Source organism: Stegostoma tigrinum, chromosome 36 (assembly GCF_030684315.1).
Source record: "Stegostoma tigrinum isolate sSteTig4 chromosome 36, sSteTig4.hap1, whole genome shotgun sequence".
In the NCBI taxonomy this organism is placed as follows: domain Eukaryota; kingdom Metazoa; phylum Chordata; class Chondrichthyes; order Orectolobiformes; family Stegostomatidae; genus Stegostoma; species Stegostoma tigrinum.
The window spans coordinates 2,751,245-2,776,663 of record NC_081389.1 but is presented as its reverse complement, the minus strand read 5'-3'; the positions used below and the strand labels follow the sequence as shown (position 1 = coordinate 2,776,663).

General features: G+C 41.6%; 1 protein-coding gene across 1 annotated transcript in view; it reads right to left on the bottom strand.

Moving 5' to 3' along the window:
• Nucleotides 1–25,419, bottom strand: part of LOC125446730 (fibrillin-1-like) — a 570,259-nt gene that overhangs the window by 443,828 nt on the left and 101,012 nt on the right. The window contains exon 6 of the mRNA XM_048520489.2: nt 10,025–10,222. Coding sequence (XP_048376446.1) covers nt 10,025–10,222 — 198 coding nt within the window. The remainder of the gene's footprint in view (nt 1–10,024; nt 10,223–25,419) is intronic.

Genomic DNA, 25,419 nt, shown 5'->3' with positions numbered 1-25,419 from the left:
TGGGGTAGGCGGCTAGGGCACGGGACAGTTTAGGCCCTAAAATTATTGAATTATTGAATTATCGATATTGCTTCTGGAGGGCTGCTGGGTCCCGAAGCCGAAAATGAGTGTTGTTCTTCCAGCTTGCACTGAGCTTCACTGGAATGCTGCAGCAAGCCTGAGACAGATGTTGGCTAGAGAATACGGTGATGTGTCAAAGTGGCAGGCAACTGGAAGCTCCGGGTCTTTTTTGCAAGCAGGATGTAGATGTTCTGCAAAGTGGTCACCAGGTCTACATTTCGATTCCCCCGTGTAGAGAGTGTTCTATCACAGTCTGGTGGTTTCGCAGAATTTTTATCAGCAATGTTTGGAAGGGGCCGTCCTCGTCCTTCAAGATCTGAGGACCTTGAAAGGACTTTAGAATCTGTAAACTCTTGAGCGTGCATACAGAACTACAGCTGCCAGGATATCTGGTGTATACTTTCAAAACACAGCATCTTTGGCCATAAATGAGCAGTACATTGATGGAGTGGAACAAACATATAAGATACTGGAGAAACTCCACAGGTCTGGTAGCATCTGTGAAGAATGAAACCGAGTTAACTTTTTAGTTAACTGGTAAGGCTGTTCTTCAGAAATACCCTGATCCCAAGCACTGCCTCACAGTGTGCTATGCAGGCTTCACAAAAAGGATAATGTCATGTCTTGATATGGAGCTCTCCGTTATGTAACCAAAGCAGGGGAGTAAAATTCAAGCACTTATCCACCACTATAGCACGCCTTCCCAAATAAAGTGGCTATTGAATATCACAGACCATGTTACAGAACATTTAGTTAGGTGCGCAAATGTTGTAGCTGACAAGTGTTGTCTTTACTGTTAGGCCTGAAAGAAGAAAAAGAAATGGCGAACTCAGGTGAAACTTTTAGGTCTGCAACTGCATAATTTTGTACATCTGATACGATGGGTGACAACCAAAATAAAAGATCTAACTGTCATGAATACTTGAGGTCATAATTATTTATGTTCATTCTTGTAAAATCAATGACCTTCTAATAAAATCCAACATGATGGCAGATAGGTGGCATTACACAAATCACTGAATGCATGATTACTACTTCTGATCCAGGGTCTGACATGCAAAGAATTATACTCTACTCCCAAAGAGAAAAACAGTAACTTACAACATCCTTACAACTTTCAACATGCTATCTAAATTGCCTGTAGTGTTCAGGGATGTGTAGATTGGGTGGGTTATGGGGGGGTGGGTCTGGGTGAGATGCTTTGAAGTTCAGTGTAGACTTGTTGGGCCGAAGGGCCTGTTTCCACTTTGTAGGGATTCTATGATTCACCCACTTTACATGTGGGTGGCAACCATTTTATCTTGTCATTGCCAACTGAGTTTAGTACAAAGGTGACAAGGTTTCTACTTCATCCTTGAGTTGCAGACTTCACCCGAAATGAACAATTATAACCCCCAAAAAGTCCCAACTTATCCAGCCTCTCCATATAACTCACACTCTTCGATCCCAGCAGCACCCTTGTAAATTTTTTCCGCATCCTCTCCAATTTAACAATATCCTTCTGATAGCAGGGTAACCAGTATGTACAGAGTACTTCAAAAATGGCCTCAGCCACATCCTGTACAATATAACATGATGTCGCCACTCCCACACTCCATGTTCTTAGCAATGAAGGCAAACATGCCGAACACTTTTTTTTAAAACTACTCTGTTTACCTGCGACACAAATTTCAATGAAGTGTGTACCTGAATCCCTCTGCCTCCCTGTTCTACAACACTCCCTAGGGCCCTACTAATAACTGTTCAAGTCCTGCCCTTGTTTGTCTTACCAAACTGTAACATCTCACATTTATCTCAATTAAACTCCATTTGCCACTGCTTGACCCATTGACCCAACTAGTCAAGATCCCTTTGTAATCTCGTATAACCTTCCTCACTGTCTACTATACCAACAATTTTGGTGTCATCCATAAACACACTAATCATTTGTCCTACATTCCCATCCAAATCATTTTTATAAATGACAAACAACACTGTACTCAGTTCCAATTCCTGCAAACACTGCTGATCACAGGCCAAAAAACACCTCTACACTATTCACCTTCTGTGACCTACTGTCAAGCCAATTGTGTGTCCAACTGGCAAGCTTTCCCTGAATCCCATGCGATCTAATTTTACTAACCAGTCTACCATGTGGTACCTTGTCAAAGGCCTTACAGAAGTCCATGTAAATAATGTCTACTGCTCTGCCCTCATCTGTCTTCTTGGTCACATCCTCGAAAAACTAAAATCAAGTTTGTGAGAGACAAATTTCTACGCGTAAAGCTATGCTGAGTATCCCTAATCAGTTTTGCCTCTCCAAATGCACATAAATCCTGTCTCTCAGAATTCCCACCAATAACATATTCACTACTGATGTCAGACTCACTTGGAACTTTGAATATTTTATTTCATCTTCTCTTCTGCACAATATACTTGCATTTTATTTTTTAAATCAGATCTGTAGCACTGCATGCTTATTTTGCTAATTTTTTAAATTTATCAAGCTAGACTTCAGTCTGGAATCATACTTGTCACGTAATATCGTTGAAGCAATTTTCACTTTCCTCACAAGCGTGAAAAAAACGTTGCAAGCTTCATGCTTTAAAGGCTGCTGTAAAATCCCAACCTCAGCAGCCAAAGATAAATGTACATCTGACACTGTCCAGTGGATTTTAAGAGGAAAATCTCAGAATATTACAGGTCAAACAAAATAATTGTTAGACACAAAATTATTTAGCTCAATAGTGAAAAATGTGTTTTCTAGATTTTTCCCAGAATATATGTATATTCACTGGGTCAAAACAATCATCCAATACAATAACTGGCATTTCTGATTAGGTGATCTTTACAATTATCCAATGAACCAGCTCAACTCACTTGAATGTTAATTACAGCGTGACATACTTGGACCATTTACTATCTGATTATCCTATTAATATATATTATGATGATTTAAATGTTACAGGAAATGAAGAAATCTAAACAAAAAACAAAAAATCTTTACATATTCAGGAACGAAGAAAAAGTTTCACTCTGTACAGTTGGTTTCCCATCTGCAGTAGTTGGATCTTCAGTTCCTAAATTAGCTTAAAAGGTTCTAATGGGTGTTAATGCATCATAGGACGGTTACAATTATAGACGGAGGCAATTTATCCATTGATCTTGCGCCAGCGTCCTGCAGAAGTGATTTAGCAAGCCTCCACCTACATGATCTCTTCGTTAGATACTTCTCCCTTTTGAAAGCAAAAGTGAATAGACTGCAAATGTTTGCTCGCATTGCTAACCACCCTGCCGTATAGAAAAGAAATTCTCATGTCGCTGTTGGTTCTTCTGCCAATCATATTAAATTAGTGCTCTCTGGTTCTTGTCCTTCTGCCAAGAAGATTAGTTTATTTCTACCTAGTAAATCTAGATCTTTCATGATCTTGGACACCTCTGTCAAACCTCTTTTGAAATTTCTCTTTTCTATCCATCTCTTTCCATCATGGGCCTCCTGCAGTGCCACAATGTTGCCACCTGAAAGTTGCAGGAACAGCAACTCATATTCCGCTTGGGAACCCTGCAGCCCAATGATATCAATGTGGACTTCACAAGCTTCAAAATCTCCCCTTCCCCCACTGCATCACAAAACCAGCCCAGCTCATTCCCGCCTCCCTAAACTGTTCTTCCTCTCACCCATCCCTTCCTCCCACCTCAAACTGCACCTCCATTTCCTACCTAACCTCATCCTGCCTCCTTGACCTGTCTGTCTTCCCTGGACTGACCTATCCCCTCCCTACCTATACTCTCCTCTCCACCTATCTTCTTTTCCCTCCATCTTCGGTCCGCCTCCACCTCTCTCCCTATTTATTCCAGAACCCTCTCCCCATCCCCCTCTCTGATGAAGGGTCTAGGCCCGAAACGTCAGCTTTTGTGCTCCTGAGATGCTGCTTGGCCTGCTGTGTTCATCCAGCTCCACACTTTGTTATATAGGGATATCGGTCTGGATGGAATGCTCCAGGGTCACTGTGGACATGTTGGGCCGAAGGGCCTGTTTCCATACTGTAGGGATTCTATAAGCACTAATCAAAAAAATTATCCTGAATATACTTCCAAAAATACTTCATGCTCTCTGCCCTTTAAATTATTGCTATCTCAGTACATACTTGAAACACTGAAGCCTTGTCATTATTACTTTATAGATATTGATTTCTATGTAATTTTCCTGGAAATCCATCCATGATATCCCTTCTACTCGTTAGTAACTTACAAATTACCCTACTGGTGTAATGGTAACTCTACTGTTACTTGACGCGAACTTATGACTACAAAGACGCCATCAGCAAGTCACCCTTTATTTACACATGCAATAGTACTCGACATTAGTCCAGCTTTCTCAGAGGCAGCTCAGGAGAACAGAGCCGCTGGCACTCCTGTTCATATCTGCCAGGGTTCCCCAATTAGACCAGGTTAACAGGCCCAAACAGCTGATCTCGCTACAGTAACTATTTTCCTCCCCCTCTATGTCTGGGAATGTAGAGTTGTTCTTTTCCTTGTAGCATCTTCTGGGCAGTTTTCACACTTGGTCTGATTCCTCTGACTCAGCTTCTGATACGGGAGACGAGTACTGAAGTTTCTCGGAAGAAATTCATCCTCTTCTTCAAGTGGGTAAGTTATCAAGGCTGCATCATCTGCTGTGTCCTTCTCAGATTTTGAAGTTTCTTCAACGCTAGTTGGAGGGGTAGAACCCATGGGTTCCAACAGGCTTTCTGGCTGTTCTGACGGGCAGGAATATTTTGTTCCTGCCCCTTGAGTGAGTCTGCATCTTTCACATGGTCAACGTGTTTGTTCAGAACCACCTCACCTCACATCATGGGACCTGATCATGTCAACTGTGCCAGTTACACATGCAGGGTCATTTCCATGATTTCAGCATCAATCTTCATTTGCTGAACAAACTGTCACTGAGAGTAGTCCTGCATCTGGCACTGGCGTTCCTGATATCATTTCACCCTTCCCCTCAGGTCCGGGAAGATCACATTTAACTTGGTGCAGAGTCTTCTCCCCATTAGCAATTCACCTGGAGCGATCTCCATTGTTGTGTGATGGGTGATTCGACAATCAAATTGGAATTAGGGCAGTTTGGTATTACACGAAGCTTTGGGCTGTTTTTTTAAGCCCATCTTCAAAATTTGGACTGTACCTTTCACCAGATCTTCGGACGATGGATGTGGATATGGAACTGTCCTTATATGCCATTCGATTTTAGCAAATTTCCTGCTGGTAAATGATGGCCTATTTACAATGATCAACACTTCTGGGAGCCTGTGATTGCTTTTCTATCATCACATATTTGGCGAATGAACTCTATACATGTCCAACCACACTGAATGAGAGTCAACAATGACTAAGAATGTTGAGTTCACAAAAGGACTTGCATATTCAATGCAAAACCAAGTCCAGGGTTTACCCAGCCACTCCCATGAATGTAGGGTAACTGCTGGCAGTTAACTTTTGTCTTTGCTGGCACTCTGGGCACTGTCCCACCAAAAACAGTTTTGTCTGCATCCAATCCTAGCTAACAGTTACATCTTCATTGTTAGCGAGTTTTGAGAAGATTTGTAGCTCAGGTTGAGGTTCTGGATGTAAGTTTGCTCGCTGAGCTGGAAGGTTTGTTTTCAGATGTTTCGTCACCATTCTAGGTAACATCAGCAGCGAGCCTCCAGTGAAGCACTGGTGTTATGTCCCGCTTTCTATTTATGTGTTTAGGTACAGCGCTTCACCGGAGGCTCACTGATGATGTTACCTCAAATGGTGACGAAACGTCTGAAAACAAACCTTCCAGCTCAACGAGCAAACTTACATCCATATCTTCATTGTGGACACCTTGGACAACCCTGGGGGAGTTCAGCCAGTATCTGCGGTGATCTTTGCTCAGGATAATCTTTGCTCCTCATAATAAAATACCGTCTTCTATGGTAATCTGGTCTTTCCAGGTCCAGAACAGTTTCAATTCTAGTTGCGATGGCCCACGTGCCTGCCCCATTACCCCTAGCTGTTTTAGTTTTGCCAGGTTCAGATCTTTTTGCAACCAGTCTTATACTGTCAGTGGTGACTGGAAGGATGTCCATAATGTTTAAAACCAGAACAGACTCCTCCAGCTGCGGCACCAGTGTATCTGCTATTAGGAGGCTGCTCAAGGTGTCCGCATTTGCTAATTGGCCTCCCAGTGTTCTAACTTGTAATTGTATGTACTCAGAATGAGAGCCCACTGCTGAGTTAGACTTGAAGTTATAGGCAGCATGGCCTTGACCTCTTCGAGTAATCCTAGCAGGGGTTTGTGGTTAAGTTCCTATTCCAAATTTATATCCATAGAAGGTATTGGTGGAACTTTCTCACACCAAAGACGACCACCAAACCTTCCTTCTTTATCCAGGCACGTTTGCACTTTGCATCAGCCAAAGTCCCGGAAGTATCTACTTTTGGGCATTCCTCTCCATTGGGCCATCTGTGACCCAACACTACCTAGGTACTGTACCAAGAAACATCACATATCAGCACCAGATCTGGCCTGGGATCATAGTGTGCCAACACCTTAGATGATGATAACTGCTTCTTCATTTCCCTAAAAGCTACGTCACCATTTCCAAGGTTGACCCCTTTTCAATAGCAGATATAACGGTCCCAGGATGGAGGCCAGGTTATGTATGTATTCTCTGTAATAATTCACCAATCTAAGGAAAGATCTAAGCTCCTGCAGAAACATGGGAGCTGGGTCACCTTTGCTCACCCTCACTTTATCTTCCAATGAGTGTAAGGTGCTTTTGTCTTCTCTATAGCCCAAGTAAGTTACTTGGGGTGCCTGAAACACACATTCTTCCCTTCCAAGGCCTGCCTTGGAGAAACGTTTATGTCCAAGTTCTCTAAGCGCTCTTCAATGGTCTTTCCTGTTATTAGCACATCATCCAGATGAACAGTGGTAGACCTTGTAATATGTTCTCCGTCATCTGTGGAAAAATGGCAAAAGCTGATAATACCCCAAATGGCAGTCTCCTATATTGGTCCGAACCTTCATGGGTATTAATTGTAGCATACTTCTGGGAATCACCTAACTGCAAATGCAAGTACACATGGCTGATGTCCAACTTCATGAAGGACAGAGCCCTCAACTAGCTTTGCAAATATGCCCTCTATGCATGGGATTGAGCATTTATACAGCTACGAGAGGCGGTTTACCATTTAAGATCCCTACAAAGGCAAACTGACTTGCTAGGCTTCACATTCAGTACGACCGACGCTGCCCATTCCTCAAACTAATTGTTTGATGATTCATTTGGTTTGCAGCCTGCTGATTTAAATCTGTACTTTTGCACATAAGGCAAATGGCACCAGGTGGGCCTTACAGAATCACAGATGTGCTTCCTGGTGAACACTTAAAGTGGCCTTGTCTCCTTTGTTAGTCTCCAGACCTTCCCAAAAAACTTCCAGATATGTATCTAGGACTTCACTCAGGCAATCATTTTGTAATTAATAAATATTGAGCAAATCAAGGCAGATCATTCTCAACCATTTTTGCCCCATCAGGCTTGGGCTCAAGCCTTTTATTACAATCGCTAGTAACCAAATGAGCTGCTTCACATGAGACCAGAACCGAAGCTGTGCCCTTAATCTGTAAAGGTTCTCCAGTACAGGTTCTCAGTTTAGCCAAGGTCTTACGCAAAATTAAGAGTTGGCATCCAGTGTGAACTTTGTTAAAGACTGATTCGGCACTCAGTGATATAGCCAAGCCAGTAGTAGCCTCCATTAAAATCACGTTATTATTTATTCAGACATTTATTTTGATTGGTTTCAACTTGGATGTTGCTCAGCAATTTAACTGTTCTAAGCCAGACTTAGGTGGGCTTTAGAGGGTCTGCACTCTCCTGGATAGCGGCCTATGAATTTTGTTTCTCAATTCAAGCCTAGTGCGACACTTTGCGGTCTCGAATCTGCATACCAACAGCAACTGCAATGGCTTGTCAACTCAGGTCCTAAAGAAAATGTTAACTGTTTGACCAAGGCTTCGTTCTGTTATGAGATTTTACTGTGGGCAAACTTAAGAGTCCCTCTGTTCAGCATATGTCTGAATGAGGCTATGCAGTTCATTCAAGTGGTGTCCCCAAGCTCAGCTGGCCTGGAAATGGTCTGCAATGGCATACCCTGTAATTCATATGTTCCACATGCTGTATTTTCTAATCAGAGTCAGTTACACCTGTTTGAAATCTAATTGGCCTTCAGCTAATAGCTGCTTTTGTATCGTTACATCATTAATCTCACATACTAAACGGTCTCTCTGCATGTCAATATGGGTTAAACCAAAGTCACATGCCTCGTCAAAAATCCCAACTCTGATTCCCCTCATTCATGAACTGACGAGTAAAACCGACAGCACCTCAAAATTAGAGGAAGGTTGGTGTCATAATATTGCTTAACTAATTCCGTTTTAGTATCTGATGCCTCAGGAAATGTTACACTTCACATCACCAAAAATGCTGTGGGTCCACAAGCTGTCAGGAAAATAATTCATTTTCAATGCCCAAAGCTGTTTGCCAGGAAAAAATAAAGCATTCTTTCCACATACTAGGTTCAATCTTCGACAGCAGGCTGGAACGAGTCAAGCTTCCCAAATAATGATATGATGCCTGAAATGTTACCCCCAACACTGAGATGATTGTTGAAACCAGCCAGACTCCCTTGCTAGACCAAGTTAACTGCCCCAATCAGGGAACTCATGCTCTTTGAGGTCCACCTGGCTGACCTTGTTACAATCACGACAGTAACAAAATGGATTCTGTTCTTGATTCCTCCAGGACAACCTCTCCATCCAGCAATATAATATTCTCATTCACGAATAATGCTACTATCCTATTTTCTTTAAATCCCTTATATCCAGGAATACTTTCCAACCAGTTCTGCCCAATTTGAACCAGGTCCTCTCGATCACCAGAAGTAATGCTTCCATAATGCTATTTGTCATGAGCCTGATTTATCTTGTTCTGCGCATTTACAGAGTAAATCTGAGTCTTTCTTAATCTGCCTCTACCAAATAACTTCCTATTAGTTTCTCTAGAGCTACTGATCGCTATTAATCTTTTGTTCCCCTTGTTTCCCCTTTCTAATGTTGTACTTTGCTGCCCCATCGCTCTGTCAAATTAGTTTACAACATTTTCAACAACCCTAGCAAACGAACCCAAAAGGCCACCTTCCGTTAAACCTGGACCAATCTGGCTTCCACAGTTCACATCTCTGCAGGTAACAGTGTGTGTTCCAGGTATTTAATGATGCCTGCAACATCTCTCAAGATGCATTTGATTTCTAGTCTCCTATTTCTATGTAAATTCCCTTCCTATAACATAAGCAGATAGTGAAATCAGCCACTTTTTATAAACATGATACGGAAAATATCTGATTTCTAAAAACTGAAAGAATTCCTCTGAAGATGACTAATCAAACTCCTCCAGCAAAATTTTATTCTTAACCTTCCTGTTATGATTTGATTAAATAGTGCTTTTAGTTTGTCTTACTTTATTCCTAATATTATATTTTTCAATAATATATATTTTTTAGAAATGCAAAAACTGTGTTACATCTGAAGCACCTGTTTAATATATTACATGAATAACTAACTAAAATTAGTCTACTTTCGCTAAAAACCTGCAAACAAACATTCAAAGAAGTTTTTATTAGTTGTTTTCAATGGACAAGCAGCAGAATAATTAAAAGGGCTAGAAGCATTCATTTTAATAAAATAATGTATACATTCAAGCATCATAATCAAATAATTTCTGCTAGTTACTCCAGCTGACAACAGCCTATCCTTAGCAAATTTAGAGAGCCATGCCCTACGGATAAATAATCGCATGAAGATTGGTTTCATTTTGTATTTACAAAACCACAGAAGTTAATTAAATATGATATTTGATTACATTTCAAAAATTCTGCATGTGATTGTTACATTTCTTACCTTGACAAGCTCCTGTTCGAATATTTGGAATAAAACCACGACGACATGGTTGTGGCTGGGCGGGACACATCTCACATGGATGCCCCCAGGCTCGTCCAACAGTTGCACAGCAAAGGATTTTGGTGCAAACAATGCCGGTCAGTTGTCCTTGGCACATCTGTTTTTCTACTGATGTAAAACATGGTCCAGTTCTGTAATCTGAAATATAAAATGTACCATTATAATTGATCCACCTCCCCTTGGCCTTCAATGGCACCAGCATTGTACCGACAGCATCTTGCAGTATTAATCTCCAGAAAGTTAACTGAACAAGCTTTAAAGGTATTGTGACTAGAAAGGCAAATCACAGGCTTGGAATTTCCAGCAAGCAACTGACTTTCAGACTGCTCGAAACCTGCCCACTATCCACAAGGTAAGTCTAGAGGATGATGAAAAACTCTGCACTAGCCCAAATGAGAGCAGTTCTAAACATAAAAACCTAGGCAAATCAGACAACTCGACTGACAGACTGTCCATTTTACATACAGAATGGTAACTGGGTGTGCCTTACACAAAATAAATGCCACAACTTAACAATCCTTCAAAATTACCTTCCAAACTCACGACTTCTACTACTTGGAATGAAAAGGGCCACATATGCATGAGGACACCACAACCTGCAAGCCCCATCCAAGTCACATGCCATCCTGATATGGAACTATATTAATATTTCCCCATCATCATGACAACAAAATCATGGAAATCCCATGCCAACAGCACTGTGAATGCATCTGCACCAGGGGTTCAAACAGGCAGCTCATCGTCATCTTCTGAAAGGACATTCGTGATGGGTAATAACAAAGACCAGTGTTTTTTGTTCATTTTTGTGCTTTTTTTAAAATTGGGGGCTGAAAGAGAAAGGACTGTTTTAAAAATCAGTCTGTTAAAGGATTGGTGCATGTTTTGAAAAGCAAATAACCCAATACTCGCGGAAAGCATTGTGCACACTGCCGTTTGAACAAGCAATAATTCAAGTTTGTTTGGTAAATGATTTGGTGCAGAGGAGTTGTGCACAGCTGTGGCTGGTAGTGAGAAGTTGTGCTAGTGACCAGTTATTGGGAAACCTCTTGGCCTATGAATACGATATGATTGTTTCTCAGGTAACTGAACAGCTTGGGGCTGGGAACAAATTTAAGAGCTTAATTTTAAACCTGAAGAAAGCCAGTTCATCTTGCTTTCAGATGGAAGTAACTGCGGATGCAGGAGAATCTGAGATAGCAAGGTGCAGAGCTGGATAAACACAGCAGGCCAAGCTGCATCAGAGGAGCAGGAAAGCGGACGTTTTGGGCTGGACACTTCTTCAGAAAGTCACTTTCAGAAGAAAGGTCCAGACCCGAAACGTCCGCTTTCCTACTCCTCTGATGCTGCTTGGCCTGCTGTGTTCATCCAGCTCTGCACCTTGTTATCTCATCTTGCTTTCAGCAATTGTCATAAGTTGTGACTTGCAGTCACAAAAGTCACAGACGTTTTGCAAGCAAACGAGCTACCTTATCTCTTCCAAACCTGAAGAAACATTTAGAGAAAGACAACTATAAAGCAGCATTCTGACTGACAAACACACCATCAGGATCATCTCAGCAACCCATCAACTGCAGCCACTGAGCTGCTTTCCCAGAGTGTGTGTGGGGGGTTGGGTGTGTCAGTGGGAGAGTGGGACTAGCAGAGTGCGTGCGAGTGCGAAGAGTGAGAGCGGGAGGGCAAGCGAGCGATACGGCGTGCAAGTGAGGGATAGGGCAAGCAAGGGATAAGGTCAGTGAGTGTGTGTGTCTGTGTCTGTGTGGTTGTGTGCAAGGGCAAATTTGCATTAAGCTTGAAGTATGATTCCTTCTTAAATACAAAAACCTAGTTACTGCTTTCTGTCACACTGGATCTGGAAATCAAATAAATTGGGAAATATTGTGTATTGCTTTAAAATCTTTAGGTTATGTGATGACTCTAGAAAAATGGGGTTGGATTTCCAGCACACTACCCCAGTGAGTCAGGTTAATAAATGTTGGCCTTGCCAACGATACCCACATAAAACAAAAGTATTTTTGACAAAACCTGGATAGGGGTCTTCAATGTTCACCATCACAAGTAGCTCAGTGGTACAAGTACTGTCTGAACTACAAAGTCATGAGGAATACTCTTATTAGGCTTAACCTGCAGCAAGTGGTGAGGGAATCAACAAGTGGTAAGGGAAAGCCCTGCTTAAGGCTGCCTTCATTAACCCACCTACCAAAAAGAATAATGGTAGGAGTGACGATTTTGCAACCTTCTTGGGACAAAGTTCAGTCTTCAAAGTAACACATCATGTTGTGGCAGTAACACTGCAGTGAATTGGATAGATAGAGAACAGATGCAATAGCTCATATTTGGGCACTTTTGAGGCACCAGTATAGGCAGACTTGTGTTCAACTCCAATATGTAAGCCCCATGGTCCAGCATGTAGGAGCTTTATAACATCCCCATGCTTATCTAAAGGACAGCACTATATATCAGTAAAAAAACAGGCTGACGTATGTGCAACCATTTTTAAGAAGTGTTGCAGCAGCATAATGCCAGTCTTTAGATTCATTTTGATTCACAATGCAATATCAAGAAATAGCTGAATGCACTAGATACTGTTGGACTTGGCAACATTTTAGAACATTTCCCTCTATATGTCATCCCAATTTAAGGCTCAAGCAGGTAGCTTACCACCAACATCTCAGAGGCAAGTTAGGGTAATAAATGCACAAATGTATTGGACTCTAGCCATGCTCTTAGCTACGTTGCTCCATTAATACTAAAATACTACCATCTTCCCGACAAGGAAATTTGCCCAGTTGTCTTTTTCATGATTCAACCTAATCAATTACCATCCCCAAGGAAGGTGGTGATGGACAGTATAACTGGCAATGTCAATGACAACAACTCTCTGACTGTCCCCTGGGCAGATAAACACTGTGGGAATAATACATGGACAGAGCCTCCAGACTGTAAAACAGAACGGGTTGATCCAAAACCTGGAAGGTTCTCTCTCACCATTTGCTGTAAGCTGTTGCCTCTACACAGTGACTGAAAGACTGAACAATTAGCGTGTCAACTGCCTTGTGTTTGCAGTAAAAAATTTGGGAAGAATAAGAAGTTCAGAATCCAAAGGGATTGGGAAGCGAAAGGAATGTCTGATTGAATCCTGTAGGCGACTGCTATTCCGTTATTTATTTCTCCACTCGTAATATGTGTGTTTGTCTGTGAATGTGCATGAGTGAGTGAGTGAGTGAGTGAGTGAGTGAGTGAGTGAGTGAGTGAGTGAGTGAGTGAGTGAGTGAGTGAGTGAGTGAGTGAGTGAGTGAGTGAGTGAGTGAGTGAGTGAAATAGAATTTAGAAAGGGGATTACAATTTCATCAAGTAAACTCTAATTCATATTTTGTTTTCCTGCAGCTACAGTTGATTTCTTTTTAATAAATAGCAGTTCCTTGTTAAGTACGGAAGTCTGGTCAGTGTTTTGTTAATGTGCATCCACTAGACAGGTAAACAGTAAACCTTTGACTACTTTGATTAAATCTACAACTTTTGAGAGGACCCAGAGTAGTGAGGCTCCAGTGTAAGTGCCCTTGCCTAAGTGGGTTGTGACAATCATCGAGGTTCCTCAGCATCATCTTCCAAATCTATAACCACTTGAACTGCACGGGTAGCAGATGCACAAGAAAATAGCCACTTACAAATTTTCCTCTAAGTCACATGGTTTGAAACAATGTGCCGGTTCCTTTATCGCTATTGGGTCAAAATTCTGAAAATATTGTAATAAGAGATATGGACTGTGACAGGTGAAGAAGGCCATTCACTGCCATTTTCTCAAGAGCAATTATGGATGTTCAATGAATGGGCCCTTTACACTCAGACAAGCCATTTTAACTTGTGCATTAAGGAGAAACCTGACTCAAGCTAAGCGCTTTCTTGGTTACCTATTGGATTGACTACACATAACGATGAAGATACAGATATAATTCAAACATTAAATGATTGGTTATTTTGCACAGATCCTAAGCAACGGTATATTAATTTACAATATCAGATTATTGAGGTCAACATCTAGCAGGTGATGCTAGACAAATTGCTGCAGAGGTTCTGCACGTTTCCAAAGGGGTACAAATTCACGGTAAACACAAATGGCACAAGAATTCATCATCATTATGTGTTTTCTGTCCAAAGGCAAGTCCACAGCGCATTGTTGTCCTTCTAATTCCCTCCCTTCCATGTTACGTTTTCTCCCCATTTATAGGCAATTTCAATTTTCAAGTCATCTAGCATTGATAGTCTTTTTCCCCTCTTCTTCCTTAAAATACTCCTTCCTTAACATCCCTTACACCTTACTTGTCAGTAAAAGTGTACCCTGCCATTTTCAAATCACATTCAAATATTTTTCTTTATTTACACTCCACAACATTTCATCTTGCTACTACTTCTCTCCAACCGATCCTATTCATTCTCTTCTAAATGCGCATTTAAAAGCTATTTCAACAAGTATGTCTCCTTTTCTCATTAGATACATGTATCACATCCATACAAGACAGTTCTTTTCAAATTGTTTCTCGAAATATTTATTTAGCTTTCCATTTAGCCAGTCTGTTCTTACCAAATATGGCCTTTTCCATTACTATCCCTGTTCTTATTTCTTTGTTGTATCTTCCATCTGCAAATCATATGCATCGAAAAATTTCAAACTTTTGCCCCTGTACTTTATCTCTTCCTTCTATGAATATGTAACCATTTCTAGGTAATTTTGAGAAATACGTTGGTTCTGCCAATGTTCACCTATTTTTCCTTATATTTGAACAAAGGATATAATGACAGCACCAGGAACTGAGTGGGCCTGGAGGAGCCCAAGCTAAGCGTCATTGAACAGGTTATTGCCAAGCAACCGCTGCTCCATAGTTCTGTTGATGACACCTTCCATCATTTCACTGATGATTGAGTGTAGATGACAGGGCGTTAAATGGCTGTGTTAGGTATGTCCTACTGTGTGTGTACAGGACATACATGGCAACTTCCCATACTGTCAGGTAGATGCCATTATTGTAGATAATTTGGGGCTGCCTGGCTAGGGCCATGGCGAGGCCTGGAACGCGTCTTCATTACTATTGCCGGAATGTTGTCATGGTCAATCACCATTGCAGTTTTGAGTGCCTCCAACCATTTCTTGGTATCATGTGGTATGAACTGAATTGGCTAAAGATTGCCATTTATGATGCTTGGGGAATCTGGATTCATCACTTTTGCGTAAATATTGGAGAGGGCTGGTGATAAACCACATCCTTGTCAAACGCTTCTTCAAGTCACACATGGCTCCATTAGCCACTCATCTTTTCTGTCTGTTCTAGGCTTTCCTTACCTCTTCAGAATGCTAAATCTATTTTTTTCCTAGAATCTAAACTGTTCATTCTTCAAAGCAGTTCCATGCTTTCAAACTCACTCTTCTGTTGAGAATTCTCCGCACAACCTTCTATTTCAAAATCAGCTCAAGCTGAGCTACAAATCTTCTCAAAACTCGCTAACATCTATGAGCGCAATACGCTAAAACTGGCCCGAAGATGGGAAACCAATGCCATCCAACAGAGTGCCACCCACGAACACCTGTACCTAAACAGATAAATAGAAAGCGGGACATAACACCTGCGCTTCATCGGAGGCTCACTGATGATGTTACCTAGAATGGTGACGAAGCGTCTGAAAACCTTCCAGCTCAGCGAGCAAACTCATATCCAGAACCTCAACCTGAGCTACAAATCTTCTCAAAACCTGCTATCAGACCATCAATCTGTCTTTAGCTACTTAATGAATGCTTATCTTTGCACAGCTCCACAAACATAAATGTTAAGCTCTTTCCATGTTTTTAATTAGCTCTGTAGGTTTTCTCATCTCATCCAGTCACTTATCCAGTTTTGATCTCATTACTGCTGCTCCTATCTCACCCTTTATTTCTGGTTGATTGAAGCAGAAGAGGAGTTGATATTGAGATTCTATCAGTTCAGGTATTTAATTTTTTCCATATAGTTCGTTAAAATAATTCTTCCAACTTTATTCTTTTCTCCCCCCAGGGCTGTTTACACAATACTCCTTCATATTCTCCAGCATTGTTGTTTTCAGTGTCTTGTGTAAAGGGTCACAAAATCTACCTTTGCAGGTCAACCCAATTCTTTGAGTATATCACACTGCTGTTTGAACCTATCTTCCACAATATCTCTTCCAGAGTCCCTGGCAACCCTGTGTACAGGGAGTATATCCAGCTGCAACTACTACTAGCTAACTGCATTTTGGGACTGGAATGGCAGGTTCGCCTCACTGCGTTCCATCTGCAATGCTGAGACTGCCACAGACAGCATGTTCAGTGAAGTAGTCACACTGCTGGTAAAGAATTAACAGGCGGGAAAGACAACTAGTTATAACAGAGGAGGGCAAGTAATGCTTAAATCCCTTGACATCATCCCCATCTCAATCAGATATACCATTGGGTGGGGGGTGGTGGTTTGGTGAGGGGATGACTTCTCGACAGATAACAGCAAAAGCCAAGACAATGGCACCCTATGAGTGGTTGTAGTGCACAAGAGGGGAGGAACAAGAACAGCAGGGCAATAGTAAGAAGAAATTCAATAATACGGCAGACAGAAAGGCATTTTTACGGTTGTAAAAGTGACCTCCAGGTGGTATTAAAAACCAGAAGAACTGCAGATGCTGTAAGTCAGGAACAAAAACAAAGTTGCTGGAAAAGCTCAGCAGGTTTGAGGAAGGGTCACCAGACCGGGCTCTTGTTTTCTCCTTCACAGATGCTGCAAGACCTGATGAGCTTTTCTAGCAACTCTGTTTCTTTTCCTTCCAGATGATATGTTGCCTTTCTGATGCGGAGGTCAAAAATGTCTCTCCGTTTTTTCAGGGAATTCTGACCATGGGTCAGGGCAAACATTAGTACATTTAACAAATTAAAAAGGGATACAGGATATCAGGACCTAAATTGAAAAACAACACTTCAAGGGAAATAATATTAAGATTTCTTTTTTATTCCTGCATAGCATGTGGGTGGTGCTGGCCAGACCTGGAGTTATTGCCCAACCACATTGCTGTGGGTCTGCAATAACTCGTAGGCCAGACATGGTAAGGATGGCAAATTTCCTTCCTCAAAGGATTTTAGTGATCCAGATGGGTTTTTCCAAGAAGTAGCAATGGTTGTGGTGGTCACCATTAGATGCTTAAGTCCAGGGTATTTTTTTAAAATATTACTACAGTGCTATCTGTTAGTTTGAGTAAAAATAGCACGAAATACCAGATGAATATGTGACTTGAAAAATAGGGAGGGGGAGGGACTGATTCAGATTCCTGGGATATTGGTACCTTGGGAAGGATGGACCTGCATAAGCAAAACAGGTTGCATCTGGGCAGGACCAGGACCAGGACTGGGCTGTTTGCTAGTGTTGTCAGGGAAGGTTTCAACTAGAATGGCAAAGGGATAGGAATCTGAGCAGGGAAACAGAAGAAGAAACAAGAATAGGAACAAAAGATAAAAAGAAAAACAAAAGTGGAAGGCAAATGAAAAAGAAGTGCAAGAAGCAAATGAGGCCATAGTGCACAATAAGGCTAAGGTAACTAACAAGGTTGTATAGACAAATCAAAAGTCAAAAACGAAACAAAAGTGCAAATGCTAGAAATCAGAAACAAAAGCAGTAGTTGCTAGTGGAGCGCAGCAGTCTGACAGGTTATGTGGAGACAAGCAGAGTTCGTGTTTCGAGTCCAGCAACCCTTCTTCAGAACTGTTCAATAAGAATAAGAAATCAATATGGGTAAGAAATTAGTGCTAGGGAAAATTAATGGGGTTAAAGGCTGACAAATCACTGGGCCTGATAATCTACATCCTAGGGTACTAATGGCAGTGGCCCTGGAAACACTGCATGCATTGCTGGACATCTTCCAAAATTCTACAGACTCTGGGGCAGTTTCTGAAGACTAGAAAGTGGCAAGTGCATCCCCACTATGTAAAAAGGGAGGGGAGGAAACAATAGAGAATTACATATCAGTTAGCTTAAGAGCGGTATTGTGAAAAACGCTAGAGTCTTTATAAACAATGCGATGATGGAACATTTAGAAAGTATTAATGGTACTGGACCAAGCAAGTAGCATGGGTTTATAAATGACAAATCATACTTGACAAACATACTGAAGCTTTTTGAGGATGTAACTGGTAGAACAGATGCGGTGGATATGGTGTGTTTGGATTTTCAGAAGGCTTTTGATAAAGTCTTATGTGAGAGATTAGTGGGAAAAGCTAAAGCACATGAGATAGAGTATAATATATTGGTATGGGTCACGAACTTGCTTACAGACAGGAAACAGTGCTATGAATTGTTTTTCCCAAATGGCAGGCAACGATTTGTGGGACACTGCAAGGGTTAGTGCTTGGGCCTCAGCTGTTCATAACATATACAAATGACCTGGTTGAGGGAACTAAATGCAAAATTTCCATGACTGCTGATGACACCGATCTGGGTGGGGTTTAAACGAGGCTTTGATGCAATTTAGATAAGCTGAATGAGTGGGCAAACATGGCAGATGCAGTACAACATGGTTAAACGTGAAGTTATTCTCTTATGTGAAAAACAAAGAAAGAGGAACATACAAATGGTGCGGAGGTGCTGGTGTTGGACTGGAGTGGACCAGGTCAAAAATCACACAACACCAGGTTACAGTCCAATTGATTTATTTGAAGATGCAAATTTTCAGAGTCTAACTCCTTCTTCAGGTGTCAGTCGAAGGATAAGACTCCAAGAGCTTGTGTCTTCAAATAAACCTGTTGGAATATAACTTGGTGCCCTGTGATTTTTGATCATGTAAATGATGATATACTGGGATGTGTGGATGTACAAAGAGATCTGGGTGTCCTTGTAAGACACTAGTCAATGAAGGTAGACAGATGGGTACAGTAAGCATTAAGAAAGACAAATGGCATATTGGCATTCATCACAAGAGGATTTTAGTTCAACAGTTTCTGTAACATCTGTTCCAATTATGCCAAATTCAAGAACTTCAAGAACAGGACCACTAAAATGTCCTCCTTCTTCCTCAACAGAAGATTTCCACCACCCACGATGACAGGGCCCTCAGACATGTCTGACCAATCTCGTGCACTTCAACCCTCATGTCTCTCTTCCCTCCCACAAAGTCATACGGACCTTCTCATCCTCACTTACAATCCCACGTTCACATGCAAAAAGATCATTAGCAGCCACTTCTGTCACCACCAACAGAATGCCACCACCAGACATATTCCCCTACCCTCCCTTGTCAGCCTTCTTCCACCTTGTTCCACTCATCCTCCACTGCCAACATTTTCCCACACTCTTACAACACCTTCCCATACAATCAAAGGAGGAACAACACCTGCCTCTTTATATCCTCCCACCTCAATATCCAAGGCCCCAAACATACCTTCTAGGGGTGGAAGCAATTTACCTGCACTTCACATAGTCTAGTCTACTTTATTCACTGCTCACAGTGTGGTCTCTTCCAAGCTGGGGAGACAAAGCACAGACTGGGTGAGAGTTTTGCAGAACTGCCACGTCCTGTCTGCAAAGATGGCCCTGATCTTGCCATTTCAACACACCACTGTGTTCCCTGTCCAATTTCACTACCTCAGTTGTTGCAGTACCTCCAGTAAAATTCAATATAAACCGGAGGCATTGCATTTTCATTTTCGACTTGGGATCCCTGCAGCCTTCTGGGCTTAATACCGAGTTTAATAATTTTAGGGCCTGAGAACCTTCTCCCATGTCCTTATGCCACCCCTAAAACTTTGACGTCACATGGGCTGCTACTGCTTGCAACACATTGTAAGCTACTAAAGGTCATTCTCCCAGGTTGATCTTTACCCAGTTTCTTGAATGCACAAGTGTGTTTTTTTCCTCTCTCTGGGCTCCATCTCTAGCTACCATTTACACCTTTGGCATCCCCTGCTGTTTCTTTAATGTATATACCAACCTTTTCCTATAATTGTGCTCCTCTTCATTGCACACACGCGGCTTCTTCAAATCCCAAAGATACAATCGTCAACCAATGCCAATGCAAAGATACAATCAGCAATCAATTTGGACCAAATATTTGGGCCAGCACAATACAAATGTGTTTCCCATCTCTGCATGCACAGAAATGTCTCCACGAAAGCACAGTTTCAAAGGTCTACACAAATCAGCGCTGCTTCCCAAAGATTTTGCGACAAACCTCTTACATTGCCATGACACCAAATGAAAACCTCTGCTATTGAATCTTAAGGTTAACTACGAATGCATATTACTTCCATGACCACTCCCTTAAATAATCTGGGATTAGATTATCTGGCCCTGGGACTTTTAATTTCATCAATTTCCCTGACACCATTTCCTTATTAATACAGACTGCCTTCAGTTCCTCACACTCACTAGGTCCTTTATTTTTGTCCTCCCCTATGAAGCCAAGGTATGTAATTAAATAGTCTGCCATCTTTTTGTTGCCAAATACAACTTCTCCTGTTCCACTAATTGGGACTTGCCCGTCCCAATTTGTTTTGGAGGTGCAGACGGCTAGCTGTCTTCTTGAACCGCTGCAGTCCTTGGGGTGTCAGTACACCCACAGTGTCATTAGGAAGGAAGTTCCAGGATTTTGATCTGCTGTACACTGCTTGTCACTGGCTACCAATGATAAAGGAACTAAACCTTCAAGGTAATGCACTGGGTTTCCAAAAAAATGGATGGTTTTGTCCTGGGGAAGGTCACTGGACCCGAAACGTTAACTCTGTTCTCTCCTTCATAGTTGCTGCCAAACCTGTTGAGCTTTTCCAGCAACTTCTGTTTTTGTTCCTGATTTAAAGCATCCGCAGTTCTTTTAGTTTTTACTTTTGGTTTTGTCCTGGATTTGATTTTCATGACTTATTGTCACATACCAAAAATACCGTGAAAAGTTTTGTTTTGCATGTACATCAGGGTAATAACCGAATGCAGAAAATAGTGTTGCAGCTACAGAAAAGGCACAAAGAACGATCAACTTTAATAGAGGAGAGGTCCATTCGTAGGTCTGATAACATAGGGATAAAGTTGTCCTTGAATGTGTTTGTACGTGCTTTCAAACTTTTGTATATTCTGTCCTATGGACGAGGGTGTAGGAGAGTATAACCAAGGTGGGAGTGGTCTCTGATTACGTTGGCTGTTCTTACAATGCAGTGGAAGTTATAAATGGAGTCAATGGATGGAAGGCTACTCTAATTTCCTGCGGTCTTGGGAAAAAAGCGAAGCAGTTGCCATACCAAGCTGTGATGCATCCGGATAGAATGCTGTCTATGGTGCATCTATACAAATTGATAACAGTTGTTGCAGATGTGCGAATTTCCTTAGCTTTCTGAGGAAGTAGGGGCATTAGTCTTGACAACAGTGTTAACGTGGATGGACCAGAACAGACTGGTGGCGATGCTTATTCCTAGGAACTGGAAGCTCTCAGCCATCTCCAGCTCGGCACCATTGATGAAGACGGGGCGTGTCCTCCACTCTGCTTCCTGAAGTCAAAGACCAGTTCCTTTGCTTCACTGATAGGGAGGGAGGGATTGCTGTCTTTTCACCATGCCACTGAGCTCTTTCTCTTTAATGAACTCTGTCTCACCATGGTGGTATCATCAAACTTGCAAATGGAGTTAGAGCAGAATTTGGCCACAGCTTAGAGTATATAGGAAATACAGTGAGGGGCTGAGTATACAGACTTGCAGGGTACTGTTGTTGAGGATTATTGTGGAGGAGGTGGTGTCACCTATCCTTACTGATGTCTGTCTGCAGGTCAGGAAATCAAGGATACAGTTGCAGAAGCGAGTAGCAAAGTCTAGGGCCTCAGAGTTAAGGGATGAGTTTGGTTGGGATTGTGGTGTTGAAGGCAGAGCTGAAGTCAATAAGTAGTAGTCTCAGTAGGTGTCCTTGTCATCCAGATGTTCCATGAATGAGTGCAGGGCCAAGGACAGGGTGTCTGCTGAGGGTCTGTTGCAATAGGGGGCAAATTGTTGTGGATCAAGGAAATCTGGGAGTCTGGAGTTGACGTGTGCCATAAGCTCTTGAAGCACTTCATAATAATGGATGTCAGAGCTACTGGGAAGTAGCCATTAAGGCACACTTTCTGATTTTTCTTTGGCACCAGGATAATAGTGGCCTTCTTAAAAAGAGGTGCGAACCTTAGATCGGCGTTTAAATAAGTCTGCAAATACTCTCGCCAGCTGGTACACGGATCTGAGTGCGTGGTTGGGGAATCCATCTGGGCCTGTTACTTTCTGTGGGTTCACTCTCAAGAAGGTCAATCTGACGTCTGTGGTGGTGACTATGAGTACTGGTGCATCCCAGGCTGTCGGGGCAAGTGATATCATTTACTGATCTTCTGTTCAAAACAAACAAGGACACACTGAGCTCATCAGGGAGTGATACCATATTGCCAACGATTCTACTCAATTTGACACTAGTTCAGTCTGGTATTGTCTCTTGGCATACCCGATGGCTTCGCTATGGTCATACCTAGGTTTTCTGTACAGCCCAGATTCACCCAACTTGAACACATGATGAAGGGTTTCAGCCCAAAATGTTGACTTCTCTGCTCCTTGGATGTTGTTTGAACTGCATTTCCAGTTCCACATTTATTGATTCTAGCTTCCAGCATCTACCTGTCTCCTTGAATGCCTCAGACCTGCACTTCAGGAGTGAGTGGATCTCCTGCTTCATCATGGCTTCTGGTTTCTGGAACACACAATTTCTTTGGCATGCAATCTGCTAAACACATTCTGATGAAGTCTTTGTCGGTACAAGCCTACTCATTTAGGTTGGCTGCTGAGTTCTTCAATATGAACCAGTCCACCAACTCCAAATAGTCATGTTGGAGGTCATCTGTTACCTCAGACCAGCACTGAACAATTTATGAGTCAAAGCTTCTTTATGCAACCATGCAGCAAAGTGGATAGTTTTCATCATATTACTGACTCGTGCCTTGGAAATGGCAGATTGTCAGTTCCTCTGATGCCTATGAGTTACTCATCACAGAATACCTATTCTCTGATTTTCACTTATATTCTCAATATGGCTAGTGCAGTTTAGTTTCTTCACTTCAGTCAATGGCAACACCAAGGATTTTGATAATGGGGTATTCAGTGATTATAATGTTATTAAATGTCAAGAGGAGATGGGTAGATTTCCTTTAGTTTGAGATGATCCTTGCCTGGCTCTTTTGTGGCCTGAATGTCACTTACCATTTGTTAGCCCAAGCCTAGAAATCGTCCAGGACCTGCCGTGTTTTGACATGGACTGTTTAGTCTCTGAAAGCGGTGTGAATGGCACTAAACATTGGCAATCAACAGCAAATATTCCACTTTGGGCCAACTGATGGAGGAAAGGTCATTAATAAAGAAATTAAAGATGGCTTAGTTTAGGATGTTACCTAGGGAAATTCCTAAAGTTACTTTCTAGGACTGAGTTTAATGAGCTTCAACAATCATAACAATCCTTTCTGCACCAGGTGTAACTCCAATGAGCAAAGATTTCCCTGGGTTGACTCCAGTTTGGCAAGGTCTCCTTGATGCATACTTGATTAAATGTGGCTTCATGTTAAAGGCAGTCACAATAACCTATGCTTTGTGAACACAGTCAAGTATTTTCCATAGTTATTTTCTATTTAACATCAACTGCAACGTATGTGGTTTCTATTTTGAAAGAAAACTGCATATTACTAAAACAAGTTGCATTTTTCCAAGCAAAAGTAAATCCTATTCATAGCCTGGGGATTCCCTATAATTTAAAACTCAATGGAGGAGGCAGTGGCATAGTGGTAATATCATTGGATGAGTAATTCAGGACTCCAGATTAACAGCCTGGTGTTACTGACTCAAATTCCAGCAAAGCAGCTGATGGAATCTGAATTTAATTCATAAATCTGGCATATAAAGATGATCTCAGTTGAGAGCACAAAACAATCAACCATAAGAACCCATTTGGTTCACTAATGGAAGAAAATCTGTCAACTTAATCTAGTCTGGCCTATGTGCAAATCTAGATCTTTATCAATATGTGATTTGAAATTGCCTCGCAAGTCACTCAGTTTAAGGATAGTTAGGGATGGGCAACAAATAATATTTTTCCAGCCTTGCCCATGAAAGAATAAAGAAAATGATTATCTATTTCAGAATTCTAAGTCTTGCTCCATTGATACTGTTCACTAAATACTATTTCAAATGCAATATTTATCTGTACTTAATCTTTGTAATTTTGGAATGTGTACAATAGTTTTATTAGGCCTGTTCCATTATGCTGTACGGTGTTCTAACACTACACTAGAATGAAAAACCAATAGGTCACTGGACACGAAACCTTAACTCCGATTTCTCTTCTCAGATACTGACAGACCTGTGGGCTTTTCCAGCAATGACTGCACAAGAATTGTTTACTTTAAAGCATATCTGATTATAAGTAGCTTCAAGCTCATTTTAAAACACGCTGAATATTTCACCCTACAGATAGATATATTGGTTGCAGCTGAATACAAGATCACCATTTGAAAAATCTCAAACAGAAGCTGAAGCAAATTGGAACCACTGCTTCAAGTAACAAAAAAAACCTTCTGATATCTGGAATAGTAGGAACTGCAGATGTTGGAGAATCTGAGATAACATGGTGTAGAGCTGGATGAACATAGCAGGCCAAGCAGCATCAGAGGAGCAGGAGGCTGACGTTTCGGGCCTAGACCCTTGTTCAGAAAACTTTCTGAAGGGGGTCTAGGCCCGAAACATCAGCCTTCCTGCTCCGTTCATCCAGCTTTACACCTTGTTATTTCTGATATCAGGGATGTTGGTTAGGCCAGGGTTAAAATTTGGTTTGAGTAAAGTATTACATCTTATCTGGTGTTCTGATGTAAATATTTTCTAAGATCACATACTTACATAAAATAATTAGAATACACTTCACAATATAAAATAGATACAACATGGGCTTTGACATTACCAAAATTTACTGAAATTTGCAAAAACAGACACAGCAAATCAAATTCGGAGACAGTGGGAACTGCAGACGCTGGAGAATCTGAGATCACAAGGTGTAAAGCTGGATGAACACGGCAGGCCAAGCAGCATTAGAGGGTCAGGAAAGCTGATGTTTCAGGTCTGGACCCTTCTTCAGAAAGTCATTTTCTGAAGAAAGGTCCAGACCCGAAACATCAGCTTTCCAGCTCCTCTGATGCTGCTTGGCCTGCTGTGTTCATCCAGCTTTACACCTTATTATCACAACAAATCAAAGCTGTTACTGACATACCCCATTTCTAAAAGGCCATATTTCATGACTGCTCAATATTTTTCAAATATAATGCAA